This window comes from Leptinotarsa decemlineata, unplaced genomic scaffold (assembly GCF_025532065.1).
Source record: "Leptinotarsa decemlineata unplaced genomic scaffold, Ldec_3_MD MMD2_tig00026354_RagTag_RagTag, whole genome shotgun sequence".
In the NCBI taxonomy this organism is placed as follows: domain Eukaryota; kingdom Metazoa; phylum Arthropoda; class Insecta; order Coleoptera; family Chrysomelidae; genus Leptinotarsa; species Leptinotarsa decemlineata.
The window spans coordinates 319,684-337,882 of NW_027412702.1; the positions used below are offsets into that span (position 1 = coordinate 319,684).

An 18,199-nucleotide genomic window follows, 5' to 3' on the forward strand; every position below is an offset into this window, starting at 1 on the left:
TCACAAAAGATGAATATAAATACAGATACAAATAAGTTACAACATAGAATGAGTGAATAAAGCGATTTCAGGATAAGTGCAAAGCACTTGTTTCCCATAAAAATTGACATGTATGTATAAATGGTATTATGTACAAAAAACATATGCATGTAACATTTAGAAAAAATGACAAAATTGAAAATGTTATAAAAAATTATGAAATATATATATATATATATATATATATATATATATATATATATATATATATATATATATATATCCATATTTCTTGAGTGTCATGTCCACGATTTCCTCCTTTTGATTTATATCATACACACTCAATAATATATATATATCTGTATATATATATATATATATATATATATATATATATATATATATATATATATATATATATATATATATATATATATATATATATATATATATATATATATATAATACAATTGCAAGGAGTGAATAAGTGATTAAGGATAAGTGCAAAGTACTTGTTTTCGTGAAATTAACAGATAAATCGACAATAAAAAAGGAAAAATATATGTATAAAAATATGATCAAATGGTAAAATTTCAAAACTATACAACTCTAAAACTAATATATAAAGTCAGCTAAAATTCTATAAAGAATACACAATTCAAATAATATAAAAACGTTCAAATGAAATATAACAGTGATTCTAAAAAAATATTCAGAGTCCCCGTGTAAGAGGGCGTAGATTCTACTACGCCCTAATTAAAGTTATATGGTAGTCAACTGAAACATAGTACCCAATTCAAAATTGGTTTTACGATTATGTAGTAAAGGGCGCCTCGTCCGAATGGTCTGACCCTGCATGGACCCAAATAATATTCAAAGCATGTGCAATGCAGTGAGAACCGAGAATTCAGTCCAAATGTTAAAGATACCATGGTAACATTCTCAGAGGAAATCAACTATTTGGGACTGAGTTGCAAAAGCCTAATCAGCAAGAATACTCATCATCGTCACGGTTCTATTACCACAGAGGGCGAAATTCGGCTAGTATTAAGATGTAGATCATCTAATTTTATTTTATTCGTTTATTTACTTGAATTTATTTCTTTAGGTTTTATTATTTCGACCTGCTGAAATTCGCTGAGGGCGAAATTCGGCTAGTATTAAGATGTAGATCATCTAATTTTATTTTATTCGTTTATTTACTTGAATTTATTTCTTTAGGTTTTATTATTTTGATCTGCTTCTTGACAAGTAACCAACAAAAGTATTTTTTCATCCAACCGCTATCCAAAATTCTGAATAATAGCGGTTAGGAATAATTACTTTTGGAACATATCCTCAGTGACATTTGGCAGTTTTGACACTTGGCACTGCTGTTTGCTGTAATATTTTCTTATTTTCAATGTCCAATGTCTATTGTGTTTTGTGTTGCACACAATTTTATTGTAATAAGTTAACAATTGTGAAGAAAGTAGCAATATTTTTTATGATTTTTACTTTTTGTTCACAAAGTTAGAAATACCTTTGAATTGAGTTGAGTGGTAGTCCAATAAAAAATGTCAAATCTTGGATATATAAAATCAAACAATCCCTTTGATGATGATGATGTAGACGATGAAACTTTTTTGAGAAATTCGAGACGAGTGCCAACATATAACAATACTCTGCCCACTTTCGAAGACCAAATGCAATCTTTTGCCGAAAAGAAAAAAGCTATTGAAGAGCGCACAATAAACAGTACAGAAAAAAGTATCAGTGTCCTTCGAGATTCAGAGCAAATAGGAATAGCCACTGCCGAGGAATTGATGAGACAAAGAGAGAAATTGGAAAAAACTGATAAGCAGTTAGATGAGATAAATGCTACTCTGAGATTTTCTCAGAAACACATTAATGGCATTAAATCTGTCTTTAGTAGTTTAAAAAACTATATGGCTGGTAAAACTGACTCTGCAAGCCCTACAACTTCCTCTTCAACCCCTAGTACTGTTAAGGTAATTTTTTTCAAGTGCAATATATTTCAGTTATGTTCAATATTAATTTATTTCAATAGCAGTCAACATCATCCCAAAATTTAGAAGAAAAGTTATCCACTTATGATCGTTATGATAATCATCCATCTACGAGGCTGCGTAACAATGATTACAGTACTCATGATCAACTAGGTTCTTCTAGTAGCAGAGATTTCAGTGCCCGGTTGGATGCCAATTTGCAGGAGATGTGTACTAATATTTCACGACTCAAGGGTCTAGCCTCTGAGTTAGGTACTGAAATTGAATCACAAAATGACTTGATAGGCAATATTATGGATAAAACAGAAAAGGCAGATCTAACCATTAATAAACAAAACAAAGATATGGCTAGAATATTGAAAAAATAATAATTTTTACAAATTTTCCACCTTTCTATTCATGCATGCATTTAGTGTGTGGAATACTTTTGAAATTCAGAATTTCAATAAACTACTCTAAAACAGCTCTATCAATAAAAAATATTTTATATAATATCTGAAGTACCTATTTGAATAAAAAATAATGAAAAATATGTACACTCTGTTACATGTAATTGGTGTGAATGAAATTTAAGGTAAAAATATTTTAATAAAATTTAAAGCAGGAGAAAATGTATTTTTCATGATTCACAGTTATGGAGATAATTTTATTCAAGAGTAATTGAAAGTCAAGTTCATTTTTAAACAAGAATCATTGAGTATTAATTGAAGCTCTTCAAAATAATTTGAGAATTTTGTTTTATACTGATGAAAATTATTAGTACATTGAATGATTTAGTTATTTATTCACAAGTAAAACTCAATTTACATAGAGTGTAAGTAAAAAAAATTATATGTAGTTTAATGTATAAAAATATACTTTTATTCAATACATTATGCTTTCAAAATTATATTTTCATCACATGTTTTTATATTTATTTGTTATCCAGCATAATTTGGTTCTACAATTTATTTGGAAAATATAGTCTATTGTGTTTTTAATAAAAATATATTAAAAATGTCATCAATTGCATTTTATTTCACATGTGTAAGTACATATTGCAATAAATATGCCTGTTGAAGTTACAGTAGTATTCAATTAAACTTGGATTTCTTTTACTTTCAACTTTAAAGCATTTTTTAGGGAATTAACGTTACTATTATATTAACATGAAGTTTATTGAAAAAGTGGAAATAAGCAAATGAAATAAAGGATTGGTGAAAAAAAAATCCTTGTTCACTGTTATTGTAATATGAGGGGAACCTAAGTTAATCTCTGATATATTTTCTTTAGATTGCTACACAATATAGTACATGAAAGAGGTACGTGAAATTTTACCTCTTTCGTATATTATATTATGTAGCAATCCTGTGAATGATATTCAATTCCATAACTATTTTTTCTATTGGTTGGGAAAGGGATAAAAAATGTTCGTAGATAAACAATTTAGTTTTATGCCAACGTTTCGGAATTTATTAAATCCATCATCAGGGATCAAACATTAGTTATTCATGTTTCTGACACATATATTTTTTAACGTTTTTTTTTTTGACATGGTTAACTAATGTTTGAGCCCTGATGATGGATTTTATAAAGTCCGAAACGTTGGCATAAAACTAAATTGTTTATCTACGAACAGTTTTTTATCCTTTTCCCAACCAATAGAAAAAACCGCCTTTGAAAATATTTTGGATCACCAAACCAGGCAAAGTCCATAACTAATGTTTGTAGTACAAACTGAATAGGAAAAAGGGTTTTCTAATAATTCAATGTTCACATAAAAGTAGTTGTTTTGAGAGTATTTTTTCTTTCGTGTAATACAATGTTTATATTGAATTAGTGGTTTCGGGGGCGCTTTTTCTTATTTTTACTTATTTCTATGCAAAATTACACATTTTTGTGAAGAATTCATTTTGAAATTGATTGCTTTCTTTGTTTATTTGGTCGATTCTCACATTTTTGTATAAAGATGGGAAAGTAGGAAGCCAAAAACCTTTTTCCCAAAGACAACCCTGTTTTTAACCGAAGTCGATTGTGGATACTAACAATCGAAACGTCGTGAAGTACTTTGATTTGAAATAATTTATTCCCTGCATTTCCTTTCATTATTTATCTTCATTACTATATCCTAATTTTTATTGTTTGCATATTATTCTTTTCACATTCACATTAGGATTTGTTACATTACTGCTTAATACATTTTGCCATAGTATCGCTAGCTTCAAACATCCTTTCTGCTCTCAGCTCCCTGTCGCATAATTCAAATAATTTCATTTTATCCATAATATGTGAATAACGAAAAAACCACGCGAACTGACTTCACGCCCCTCAGCGCTCTCTCGCGGCAAGAATTTTCGTAGTTTCTTCCTTCCTTGGGTTCTCTGGGTGTAAGCCACAGAACTATAACTTAGAGGAGAATGGCTATTCTGTATAAATAAAACACTTGCACTAGTGGGTACCACATAAGTTATAGTTCTGTGGTGTGAACCATCGACATAACCTTATTATGTCAGTGGTGTAAACTCGAATACAGCATAGACACAGGTTATATACATGAGATTGATGAAACTACTGGTGCCCTCGTGTCGCATTGAGACTACACGATTTCTCTCAAAATTCTGTATTGGTGCAGTTCCAATGGAACATAAATTTCAGCACGTCATTGAAAAACACCACTATATCATTTTGTAATTATTTTAATGTTACAGTTCGACAGAAATGATTATTAGTTCGATCTAAATGAACTTTTTGGAAACAAATCATTATGAATTCAACAAAATCAGAATAAATATTACTGGAGTTTTTCCCAACACCAAATCGTTATTTTTACACCTCGACATGTGTTCCGATCACCAAGTGATCATCTTTCTCTTGAAAATGATCACTTTGTGATCGAAACACGTGTCGAGGTGTAAAAATAACGATTTGATGTTGGGAAAAAACTCCAGTAATATTCATTACTACACCAAAGGTCCCAAACAGTACATCATAAAATCAGAATAAACAATGAATAAATATTACAATATTGTATTCGTTTCTAAATGTCCGTACAGGACGAAACTACAGTAACGTTAGATACAAGTAAAAGTGGTAAAAAAAATATATGAAGTTTTATTTTTTAACTTTCGTGATGATCTTCTACCACGTAGTTACGACTACATCTATCAATTTATTGGTGAATGAATTATTACTAATTGCAGTTCTACTATTGTTGAAGATGATTATAGTATCAACTCAAAATGCATAAGAAACTTACAAAGAAAAATATATTTGTGATGAAATTCACGTATATTTATTCCATCCTGCATCTATATTTATTGTAGAAATTATAATTGTACTTATCTGTCATGTTGTATTTTGTTGATTAAAGCCAATTTCTAGTTTGATCTATTTATGACAATATGTAACCAAAATAACTCAAATATTATATTTTACCACATTCTCGTCAATTGTCTAACATAAATTCAAATCAATGGAAAATCATTCATACGTGAGACTAATAAGTTGAAGTTTATCTCCGCGTGTTAGATTTTTTGAATAAAAAATGTCGTATCTGACTTCATCAGTCAACTCGCATGCTGTTTTTATCCTTCTGAAATTCCGTCAATACCGAAAGAAAAACGATTTACTTGTGATCAGCTTATTCTGTTCATTCTGAAATTTATTGTCATATGTGTTGAAAGTTTTCATTTCTTGCCACGGGCATTTTGATACTCATTTCAATTTCTTCATTACTACTCGTTGAAGACTCGTGTACTCTGAGTTGAAGACCATAAAAATAATTCAAATTTTGTTTTTTTTTTCATGCGTCACCATCCTTTCAAACACCGAAGCCGCATGACCTCGAAGATTGTGCTAAAATTATGTGATGTCTTGTGATATGAACATAAAATATAAATTATTCACTTTTGGCACTGGATTTATCATTGGAAAACGTTGATATTGTGTCATTGAAACAATTCATGTTTACATGTTAAAACATTGACAGATGACAGGAGTGTGTATCCAAGCCGCCAATGTTTCTCAAATTGACGAATAAAGTAAATATTTCTGAATCTTCGGTCATCTATAAATTTGTCTACAATTTCACATAAATTGTGTGAGAATTCCATCTCCAGTTAACCAAAATGTCTATTGGTGTTCCTATTAAAGTTCTTCATGAAGCCGAAGGTCATATTGTAACCTGTGAAACTATTACCGGTGAAGTCTACAGAGGAAAACTAATAGAAGCTGAAGATAATATGAATTGTCAAATGACACAAATCACTGTTACATACCGAGATGGCAGGGTAGCCCAGTTAGAAAATGTTTATATCAGAGGATCAAAAATCAGATTTCTTATTCTACCGGATATGTTGAAGAATGCTCCAATGTTTAAAAAGCAGACGAAAGCGGGAACTGCAGGGAGAGGAAAATCTGCAATACTTAGAGCACAAGGTATTTTGATATTCCTTTTCTTTTCTTAATATTTTGTTTTCTGAGTTTTATATGAATTGGGAATATGATTTGGGAGCGGTTACCACTGATGTATTTAAGGGAACTTCACTTAAATGTTTATTGTTTATTTCAGGTAGTTAATAAATAAAATGGTTATGTCAATTGAGGAATCATGAGAAAAATACTTGAAACTTTCGTTTACTATATTTATTTATTGAAAATATATTTCTCTCACCAAAACAAAAACACTCTAAACACACATTTCGCTAACCAAGTCATTATCATTAGATGATAAAAACTGAAATTTAATAAATAACTCATGTATATAATAATTTTACTACTTTGGTCAATGAACGTAGTTCATATGCAAACAAAGAATGTAAACTTTTCTAAAAACTCTGGTGAATTCAGAATAATTGAAAGCAAAAGGAAATCTATTGGTGAAAAATGAGAAATGAAACTTCGTAGGTTTTTTATACCACTTGTATTTGTAGCTAATATTATTGCAGTTTCATCCTAAAAGGATTCAAACGAAACGATGTTTCATGATGATCTCCTACCTCATAGTAACTGCTATATCCATCAATTTATAGTTTTTGTAAACAATATTCTATGTAATACATTGTTGTACATAAAGGATAGCCTAAAACTTTTGCAGATGATAAAACCCTAGTTTATTCAGGGAAAAGTGATGAGTAGCAAGTTCATAACAAAGTCAAAATTAATTAGAGATCTAATAGTATTTATTCAATGGAAAAACATATTGAATATTATAAAAAAATCTCAAATTGATATATTTCACCTTGATTCATTCAACATTTCAATATTCAGTAAGAGGAATTATCAAGTCTTAATCATACTTTTCTTGAAAGCTTTGCAAATATAACAATCAAATGTGTATTCAAACTACCATTCCGTTATTCCACTTATATCTTGAAAATGAAATTCTCAATATATCATCTTGTATAAAATGTAAATATGTATTCATTCTGTTATTTATACAAATGAAAATTCAATTCCAAAATTCAGTGCATTACTAGGAAATTCAGTAATCTTATTACCAATAAAATTAATACTAAATATGAAAAAAGAAAATTACTCTTATAGGGTTATTGTTTATAATAAATTACCAGTTATTTTGAAACTTCTTGCTTGAAACCAAGATTTAATATTTGTATTCAGAAATAACTCATTTTTTGTTAATAATTTAGTTAGTTTGATAAATTTAGTTGGGAACCCTGTTATAACAGACACTCAAATAACTTCAACTTCATCTACATGTAAATAGATAGATACTTTTATTAATCTCCTCAGATAGTGTTTACAACAACATGAGACACGTCAAACAAGGTGTGAACATTAACAATACCATCAGTTTACATTTATAATGTAACATTGTGACAACATTATATCTTTCAATAGAGCTCTGCAGTTAGAGTTTTGGTAATTCTTGGAATGTGACAATATCGTGGCCTTGGAGCTTATTGATTCATTAACCCACCACTTGAATGGAATTTTCCATTTAAAAAATGTCATGAAAGGTATAAACCGCCAGTTAGATGGTTCAATGATAACTTGAGATATATAAGAGAGATGTTATCTGCTGTTAGTACTATCTGCAAATTTACTAACAGTCCAAATGACTACGAAGTTTATAAAAATTCAAAGCAAGTATATAATAATGATTTGATCAGAACAAAGAAAGAATCTTATGATAGATTTCTACTAAATTCAAGAAGTTTCTTTAAGGAATGAAACAAATTTAGTGTCACCATCAGAGTCTGTCATCCGATATTTTCAATCAATATAATTTTCAATAATAATAATCCTACTGTTATACAGCACCTACTTACTTCATGCACTATCCACTTTGAATTTATCTATTATATTTTGTACTCTCCACTTATTTGAAAAAAAAAGATCACTTTTCAAGATTATAGATTATTGACATAAAAAATCAATGATTTAATATCAAAGAATTTATCAAGCAAGACGACAAAATAATTTTTAGAAATTTTTTTTGACTTTCTACTCTTCCATCTTTATACAAAAAAAAGTGAAACATTTCAGAAGGAAGGAAGCAAATAATTTCGAAATGAACTCAACAAGGATGTGTAGATCATGCACAGAAGTTTCTTTCAGATACAAACTGGAAAAAAGCACTCTCGAAATAATAACATTCACATGAATTGAATTACAGAAGTGCAATTCTCTTCACGAAGGTGTCTCACCAACCAAGTTGGCATCTTGAGGAGTACAGTTTTCTTCAGTATTGCATTTCTGGTGATTGGGAATAGTGTAGAGGTTACATTTTACAGATATCATTCACAGAAAAAAACTTTTAATCTAAACAACAAAATAGATTTTGATATTCAGACGGATTTTTGAGAAGACATATTATGGAAAATATAATTTTTTGCTATTAGGCACATCTCCCTTACCTTTTGAAAGATGGCCCAGTAATATATGGAATAGTTGTTTCAAACAATTTCTATTAGTTCTGTTGTGGAACAAATAATATTGTTTTCAATTCTTCATGTTGTTTAGACTTGTACCTGTATTCGATATGCCTCAGAAGATTATTTATTATTATTGCAAAGTGGTGAAATTACTCAATACAGTTTTTCTCATATATTTACAGAGAGCACGAACCCTTTTAAATCATTCTCTCTGTTGATAGGATACAGAATGGAGTGGTTTATATTTTCAATGCTTTTATAAATATAATCTTGAGTTACTGTTGTGATTACAATAAAATATTTGTTCTTATAGCTCGGGGAAGAGGACGGGGGCAGCAGCCTCAGATGCGTGGTGGTCGGGGAGGTACTTGGCAGAACCAGCAAGGTGGTGCACCTACCGGTCGTGGAAGATAAGGAACACTCATTTATGTCTGTGTAAATAGTTTGATAATATATTTGTAAGGAGGAACTTGCATGTTTTTGTCATTTACTATAAAAAATATTCCAAGTGTGAAAACACAAATTGACAAAAGATTGTAAAACAAAACATTGATGTATTTTCGAAATGTGCATAACAATTGATTATTTAAATAAAGTTTCATTTGATAATTCTGTTGATTTTCTCATAACTTGAAACCTGAATGTATTGCTACCACCCCTAAAGTCAAATTCTCATATGTCACTTGGCGGAAACCAGCTTCTTCTATCATTAATTTGAAATCGTCCTGAAATAAAATTGAGTTATTAAAAGAAAACTCGAAATTTCACTTATTTTTTAAGAATAGAAATCTTGATGATAAATACATATACAACATCGATTTGTGATCTAATGGCATACAATTCTGATCACTATTAATGAATAGTGTGTAAACATTGATATACCTTTGTTTAGATCTCACTTTTTTATATCATATTTACATATCAAAATATACACATTTACAATTTAGAAAATCTGCGTATAATATTGTAAATATAAAATTAAATATGTATATAGTGTGAAAATGGTATAGTTATATCTGTTCTGTTCTGTTTTTTCCGTTGACCAGCTGTCGCACCCCTACGAACGACAACCCTCAGAAGTCGAAACTTGTGTGAGCTAAAAGTCGAACAGCATCATTGAGTAAGCCATAGTTTCAAGTTGACCTGCACGTAGTGCGGCTCCAAACAGTAATTTATGAATCGATATGAATCTTTACTCACCACTTGCCTTCATCAAAAATTTCTATGAAGTGCTGCTCAAATTGTTAATTTTATGCTTCCTCGGCTAAATTGTTGTAGTTGATTACCATTTGAGGATGTATAATATTTAAAAAATACTCAAAGGCAATGCATTCCACGCTTGTGTATTGAAATAAATATTCAGGTGGAAAGAACTTATAACATACTTAATTTAATGGATGATAGCACTACTTCTAACACCACAAACACTTGTCACTTTGAGCTCACTTTTTTCAAACAAATACAACTTCATTGTCAGAGAACATTTTACTGACTGAAATGCTTCCCTTCTCTAATAGATCACAGCTTTACTAGCATATGAATGCATCTTGCATTTTATAGAAAAACACAGCTTGACTCTTCGCTCTTTGTTTACCAAAGCGAATACTGAACAAGAGTCTGCAACTAGCGCCAGCTTTCGTGTGGCTCTTGAAATCAGAAAACGTGGCAAACCATTCATCGATGGAGAAATGATAAAAGAATGCTTGATTGCAGTAGCCGAAGAAATATGCCCGGAAAAGGTAAATTTATTTAAAAGTGTCAGTTTGTCAGCAAACACCGTGGCTCGGAGGGTTCAAGACATCGCAGAAAATATATCATCTCAACTGTCTGACAAAAATGGACATCATGAGTGGTTTTCTCTGGCATTGGATGAGTCAACAGATGTGTCAGATACTGCTCAGGTGTTGATTTTTATTCGAGGAGTAGATAAAAGCTATGAAGTGTATGAAGAACTTCTTGATATTGATAGTATTCACGGCACGAAAACTGGGGCAGATATTTTTAAGGGAATTGAAAATGCCATTAATAAAAAGAATCTTCGATGGAGAAATTTGAAATCTATAACAACTGATGGAGGCAAAAATATGTATGGTAAAAATAAAGGAGTGGTTGCACTTGTGTCAAAGGCTGTAGAAAATGATGGTGGTTCAAAACCATTAGTCTTACATTGTATCATTCATCAACAGTCCTTGTAAGGAAAATGTTTGGATATGTCTGAAGTTCTAAAACCAGTCATATCAGTTGTTAACTTCATCAGATCCACTGGGCTGAATCACCGACAATTCCACGAGTTTATTCAACAGATTGGAGAAAATGATTTACCATATCATACTGCCGTACGCTGGCTTAGTTGCGGAAAAGTCCTTAAGCGCTTTTTTGAACTTCGAGCAGAGATCGAATTTTTTTTAAATGAGAAGCAGCGCCCTTTTGCCGATTTAGAAAATAGTGAATGGATGTGGAAGTGTCGATTTGACAAATCATATGAACGAACTGAATTTGAGATTGCAAGGAGAAAATCAGCTTCTCCCTGATTTATACACCACTATCAAATCCTTCAGGCAGAAAATAATACTATTTCAATCGCAATTACTTAAAATATGTTTCACACATTTTGAAACATGTGAAATATTCAGCCACACTACTGAGACTGAATTTCCCGTCAATTTTGCAATCGAAACTTTGAGTGCTTTGAAGATAAATTTTGATACTCGTTTTTCAGATTTTGATGTCATTGCGAATGAAATTAAGCTTTTTCAAAATCCTTTTGATTCTGACATTGAAATTCTGGCTCTGGAAGTCCAAATGGAAATTATTGATTTACGGTGCAGTGATATGCTTAAGAACAAATATCAAAATTCATCTTTGTTGGAATTTTATAAGAGTCTTCCACTGGAACAATTTGATGGTTTGCATAAATTTGCTCGTGGTTGTTTTCTGTTTTTGATACTACTTACTTGTGTGAGAAAACGTTTTCCAAGATGAAGTACACAAAGAATGTTTACAGATCTCAATTAACCGATGAGCATCTTAAATTTCTTTTGATAATTGCTACACGTAAAATTGATCCACAACTACAAAGTATTGTCGGTGGAAAATCACAATTACATAAATCTCATTAGTTTTTTTGTTTTACTGTGATTAATTTCAATTATTTGTTAGTTATTAATATGCTTAAACTTAGATACTTAAGTTAAGTTTTCTTTGTCGTCATTTCTGTCGTTAAGTTTTACCTTGCAAGTAAATAAAACCGAGTAATTATCATTCTGTGTTTTCTTCAACTTATCACAGCAATAGTAACAACAATTAGATAATCATTGGCTGTCGCGGGCCAGATTGATGACAGTAAATCATTGGCTGTCGCGGGCCGGATTGATGACACTGGCGGGCCGGATTGAACTGGCGGGCCGGATTGATGACACTGGCGGGCCGGATTGATGACACTGGCGGGCCGGATTTGGCCCGCGGGCCGTAGTTTGGAGACCCCTGGTCTAGAGTGAAGGACAACAAATCCATGCAACTTTAACGCCTTATGCATTATATTTATTCCACATGATAGATTTGAATTGACTCCACCCATCTTATAGATATAAAAATTTATTTTTCGACCACTATGCGACTTTATATATTCATTTTGTAATCTGTGAAAATCTTTGCGAATTATTAGCAATGAGCCAATTCAATGTTTTCCACAAGACTATTGATAAATAGTTGGAACAACAGATGTCTGAGGTTGGAACCTTGTGGAAAACCCAATTTGGCTATAAACTGCATAGATTTGTATCCCTTAAAAGTGTATCAAGTTGTTTGAAATGGAAATTCATTCATTGAATTATTGCCCAGTAAAATTCAGGGTTTATTTTATGAGCAAACAGTAGCATGCCACCACATCACCACTCAGCTTGATCTGTAGGCATGAAGGAGCAGAGACGTATGGATACGGCAACATTGTTTGTGAAGGGCAGTTTCTACACACATGTAGGTGTAGAAATATACTATATTTTATAGCTATATTTTATTGTGACCATATTGAGGATACATTTAAATAATTAAATAGTACCTCCTTGAATAATCAGAGCTTCAACTGAGTGACATTCTTTGAATGTGCTAGGATCGAACATTGAAAGGTAAGATCTTGTTAATTCCTAAGTCGCACAAATTTTGATTTTGGTGGTTTGTAGGGAGGCGACAACTGGATAACTGATAAATCTATTTGAACAGATTTTCAACAGATATTTTAGGTTGTCCCTAGAGACCGATATCAAAATAAAATACTTTATAATTAGCTTTACTATTAACCCAAGATATATGATTGATAGGTACATGAGATACATAAAGTTCAAGGAAGGCAAAGACAGCTATACTTTATTTGTCGATACTGATTTGATAATACTTTATGAAAATATCAAGAGATGGAAATATTTCAGTCATTGACGTTGCCAAGTCTACGACAAGAAATTAAAATTTAAAAAACAGGTCAGCTTTTTAAATTCTGGACATGAGTTAACAGTAAATCATCGATAAGGTTTTTTGCTGAAAAAAAAGTGTATCTGTTTGAAATAATTGTGTAATGTTTGAAATAGTTATGGTAGTGAAAGTATTGAGATGATAATTATATGTTGCCTTTGAATTTTTCTCACAAAACAGAAACACAGCTTTCTATGGCATGTCTAACGCACAATATAAGATGACCAATTTTGTGAATTGTATAAAATGTTGTTCAATATTTTCATCATGGATAATTTATTGGACTTACTATCACAAAAATTTTTTCAATCTTTCAGGAGGATTCAATTCCGATCAACTAAACTACTATGAGATTCAAAAAAATCATACCTGATGAGGGAACTGTCTAATACTTTCCACCAAATACTGATAAGGTTTCCACTGGCCAGCAATGACTTGTCCTAGAACTGGTATCATTTGAAAACTATACTGATCATATATCCTAAAAATTAAACTGTTAATACAGGAAGTCATCTTTATTGTTATTATCTACCATTGTGCTGTAGAGTTTTCTAAATGACTGAATTCTAAGCACATGAAACGCCCTCCAGGTTGAAGTACTCTATAGGCTTCTTCTAAGACTTTATCAATATGAGTACAATTTCTAATACCAAACGCTATGGTGTAAGCATTGAACGCCTTGTCATGAAAAGGTAGCATCTCTGCATTACCCTCTTTCCAGGTGATGTTATTGGGACTATGTTTAAGATTAACACTTCGAATTTTGCCAACTTCAAGCATGTTTGCATTTATATCACAAACAGTAACATGGCAGTCTTTCAATTGATTATTTTTGACTGAATTCAGAAATCGGAATGCAATGTCACCTGAAATTCAACATTGTCAATGTTTTTTCATTTGCAAATGAAGATGGGTATGAACCTGTTCCTCCAGCTACATCTAGCAATTTTGTATTATTTGTTGGATGCAGTTTACACATAAAATAGTCCTTCCAGATTCTATGTATCCCTAAAGACATTGCATCATTCATAACATCATAGTCCATTGCAACATTTTCGAAAACCTTGTGTACTGAAAACCAATTAATTTTTATTCAGGTAGGTTTTAACTTATGATCTCACATTCAACATTAAAATAATATAGCACGATCATAAAATTAAAGAAGTAAGTATATACAAAAATACTTAAAATAACTGATATTGATATTTAAAATCCATTTCAATGTGGACGGGGAAGTCAGACCAGTTCCCCACGTATGCCCGCAGGGGACTCTCACCATGGATGTGATGGATCGTCTGCCTAGGGGTATCGTAATCGTATTCCACTGAAACTGCTTTTCCCCACTTGTGAAGCGGCACATTTGCCATGTCCAGTCCGTATTCAATTCATTGCGGTCCATTGTTTATAGATTAATTTGCTTTCTGAAATATTACAGGTGCAGCCTGCAAACCGGGTCCGTAGTTAGTCATTTGTCTTTTGGTTCCAATCAAGACTTCAGTGTTGTCTAGTCGTGATTTTGGTTTTGAAGTTGCTTAGCTGTATTTGTGGGTGGCTTTCTTGATTTTGGTCAAATACACTACAATTGTGGAAAATTATCTAATTATGGTTTGCCATAATATTCCTTAATTCATGCAGTTGACCTTCATTGCTATGGAGATCAGGGGTGATGCATTACACAGCACTGTTAGCCAGTATGTGGGGTGTTGACTCAATAGTTTCAGAAATCAAACTCATTACATCAAGTCTCATTCCAAGTTCCTGTTCGTTCAACTAGGAACAAAAATATTTTTGCTGTCCATAATCATCATACTAACTACGGATACTTCTCACACATGTCATGGTTTATGCGAGAAGCCAACCGTCTTAATTGTGACATTATAGAAATTTCACTGAATACTTTGAGAAAACAGTTTAAAATTTGTTTAAAAAAAATCTGTTTTTCCGTTAACCAGCTGTCGCATTCCTACGAACGAAAACCCTCAGAAGTCAAAACTTATGCGAGCGAAGGATTAACGAGGTCTTACCTTTTAAACGTGTGATTCCTAACACGGGTTGGACGATAGCAAGTGAAAATCAATCGTTCAGACTAGGGCTTGAACCACCGACCAACACGGCAGTCAATTCGAGTGAGTGAACAAAGCACCCACGTCGAACCGCCTGGCTACCGACTGAGTGTAGTGATAGAATTCAAAAGATAACCAGCTAGGATGATAATTTTAAGTTTATACCATTTAAATTTTATATATTTACATTGATAAAGGTATGTCTACATTGAGGTCAAGTTAGTTTTAAGGAAATACTGTATTTGTATTATTTATTTTTCCTCATGGGGATTACCCGTGTACATAAATAAATAAATCAATGAGTTTGGTGTGGCAATTATTAGTCCGGACTAGAGCTCAGTTCTCAGCCACAGAGAATACTAGGGCAATAGATGAAGTGTGTGCTGTTGTTGCAATGGTACCCGAAGTACTACCACTGAGTTTTTGAATTATATTATTACGTTTCAATTTTGGCAGCAGTATTCTCCAGATGTTTTCGATACAAGAGGGTGTGATCTAGTTTTACGCCTAAGTACTTTAGATACTCGTCATGTCTGAGGTTGGTATTTTCGAGTTTTATGTTTATATTTTCATTCAGCATTTCAGTATTTAGATGTAATGGTGACGTTTCAGTTTTGTTGAGATTCAACATGTCTCCATTTTTTGAAATAATTGTGTAACATCCACGAAGGTCGTTATTCAGGACTTTTTCTGTTATGGGGATGTGATTTTCTCTGGTTACCAGTGCTATGATGACCGCATAGCAAATTTTTTTACTCTGTATTTGGGAAATCCGATGTATAGAGGTTGAACAGAAGAGGGGCTGAAAACCAATAATTCAGAAGAATACACAGTTTTATGTTTGTAAACAAGAAATTAATTAAATTAAACTTTTTTGTAAATGTTAATATTAATGATTTCTGATTATAAATCGCGACATGCCCAAACTTGTAAAATCTACCTTTGTGTACTTTTTCACTTTCTTTGACTGTTTCGAATCCAAAGTGGGTATTTTTCTCCACATTTTGTTGAGAAAAAAATTTAAATTCTTTTCCAAAACAAATTTGACCAGAATTGTTGAGGAATTTTTTAAAATTTTTGGTCAGTTTCATTTTGATTTTTGACAGCTTCTACTTGCTCTTCAAATTTTCGGGTCCTTTTTCCTTTTGGCTTTGGCTCTACCACAGTACTGTATAGAAACCACAGAATGTTGAATGTATTCTGTGACTGTCAGTCCATTTACAGTTGAGACGACAAAAGAATTCATATACGATGCGTCATCAATAAAATAAGCGATAAAATACATATAGGTTGTTCACGTTAAGAAGAGAATGACGTCATTTTTGGTAATTTTGTTTATCAAACATAACAACGTTAAAATTCCCACTGAAATGCGTTCAACGGCAATGAAACTAGGTAACATTTCATTTTGTAAGTTGCTCAAATTTCAGACGTTGCCGAATCGAAAAAAACTCGAAAACTGTCTTACTTTTCTTTTCAGAACTAATAATTTCTGTTGATAAGACCTGCGTATATTCAATATGCCTGAAGTATTGTCGAAATAATCTCAACAAATACTAAAAGTGAGTAAGGATAATAGCAATTTCATATATACATATACATCAGTATAAAAAAATTTGAAAGTTCGAAATAGTGCACATGTTGGCAACGCCGTAACTTGTCATCTTGTGACGTCATTCTCTTCATAACGTGAACAACCTATATTAACTTTCATATAGTCTATTTTTTTTTAAGTGAAAAAGAAAAACGGATTAACGTTTGCGTTTAATAAAGGAGAGATCTTGAAACCTGTTCTGATTATTTGTTCACAACGATCTGAAACAGTACAAAATGACACCGTATACAAGCATATTATATACGGTGAAAATGAGAACCACAAACTTTTACTTGGATGATAGCCACTCAGTACATCAGAGAGAGATAGCTAAACGAACGTGAGTCGTCTGCCTTTTTTTATTTTCAGACCGTTTGACATTTTAAATTGTTTTTTTTTTAACTTTTTCTTTAATAATTCAAATTACATGTGAAATTATAAAACAACAATAAAAATTAATTGGCGCATAGAATATCCCTGGTGTGATCACTTTGAACCATTCCACATGTAAAATATTTTGTCAAAATCTCTCGACCTACGATGTCATTCATGATAAAGAAATAATAATGAGATAAATTGTATAACTATCGTAATTATTAATGTCAACCTAAAATTGGAAGTGGCTCTGTCTAATGTCTCCATACTGAAAATTTAAATTGAGAGATACCGGAGTCGAAAAATGGAATGTAAACAGTGACGTAATAATGAATAGAGAGTGGCTATTGAAGAGAGAATTTTGTATTTCACAACTGAAAAAAAAAAAAAGAGATTCACGCCCTGTCATTTACGTTACTCATACACTAAATGCCAGATTCAACGTCACGATGTTACGTGTTGCATATTTCCATATGAAAATTTTTAGGTTTGATTTGTCACATGATACTTTAACGCAGTGGCCGAGGTGTAATATATGTTGAAATGACGTCACGCAAAGTCCATATAAGATGTATTACGTCTATGAATATAAAATATGTGTTTACAGAAGATAAAAAAAGTGTTGACGAACAGTATGAAATCAACCCAAAATTATAAAAAGAGTATATTTTACTCTTAGTGAATTTTCAAAAATAAAAGCAATTCACAAATGAATGACGCATGTGTATTCTTTAAAAGTTTCAACTGTATCCAAATTCAAAGGTGACTATTGTCGCAAAGTGGCGGTGCATTCCTCAAGGAAAACAAAGTGACAATACATACAATACATTTTGTATTGAC

The 18,199-nt window shown here is 31.7% G+C and overlaps 3 protein-coding genes across 4 annotated transcripts; 2 read left to right on the top strand and 1 right to left on the bottom strand.

Annotated features, from left to right (window-relative positions):
* Positions 1–1,346: 1,346 nt before the first annotated feature.
* On the top strand, positions 1,347–2,990 carry Snap29 (Synaptosomal-associated protein 29kDa). Its single transcript, XM_023166761.2, has 2 exons — positions 1,347–1,970; positions 2,030–2,990. Exons 1-2 carry the CDS (start codon positions 1,536–1,538, stop codon positions 2,354–2,356), a joined length of 762 nt encoding a protein of 253 aa, XP_023022529.1. The 5' UTR covers positions 1,347–1,535; the 3' UTR covers positions 2,357–2,990.
* Positions 2,991–5,928: 2,938 nt separating this feature from the next.
* SmD3 (Small ribonucleoprotein particle protein SmD3) lies at positions 5,929–9,472 on the top strand. Its single transcript, XM_023166757.2, has 2 exons — positions 5,929–6,404; positions 9,177–9,472. Exons 1-2 carry the CDS (start codon positions 6,095–6,097, stop codon positions 9,275–9,277), a joined length of 411 nt encoding a protein of 136 aa, XP_023022525.1. The 5' UTR covers positions 5,929–6,094; the 3' UTR covers positions 9,278–9,472.
* Positions 9,398–16,660, bottom strand: Coq5 (ubiquinone biosynthesis protein COQ3, mitochondrial). Of its 2 annotated transcripts, XM_074184550.1 has the most exons (6): positions 16,331–16,470; positions 14,604–16,192; positions 14,249–14,398; positions 13,860–14,193; positions 13,697–13,808; positions 9,398–9,588 (listed from the first exon to the last, which is right to left on the bottom strand). In XM_074184550.1, the coding sequence occupies exons 2-6, from the start codon at positions 14,692–14,694 to the stop codon at positions 9,487–9,489; spliced, it is 789 nt and encodes a 262-aa protein (XP_074040651.1). In that variant the 5' UTR covers positions 14,695–16,192; positions 16,331–16,470; the 3' UTR covers positions 9,398–9,486. The 2 variants fall into 2 exon arrangements, with proteins under 2 accessions (XP_074040651.1, XP_023022523.1); XM_023166755.2 differs by lacking the exon at positions 14,604–16,192 and having other exon boundaries at positions 16,331–16,660.
* Between the last annotated feature and the right edge of the window lie 1,539 nt (positions 16,661–18,199).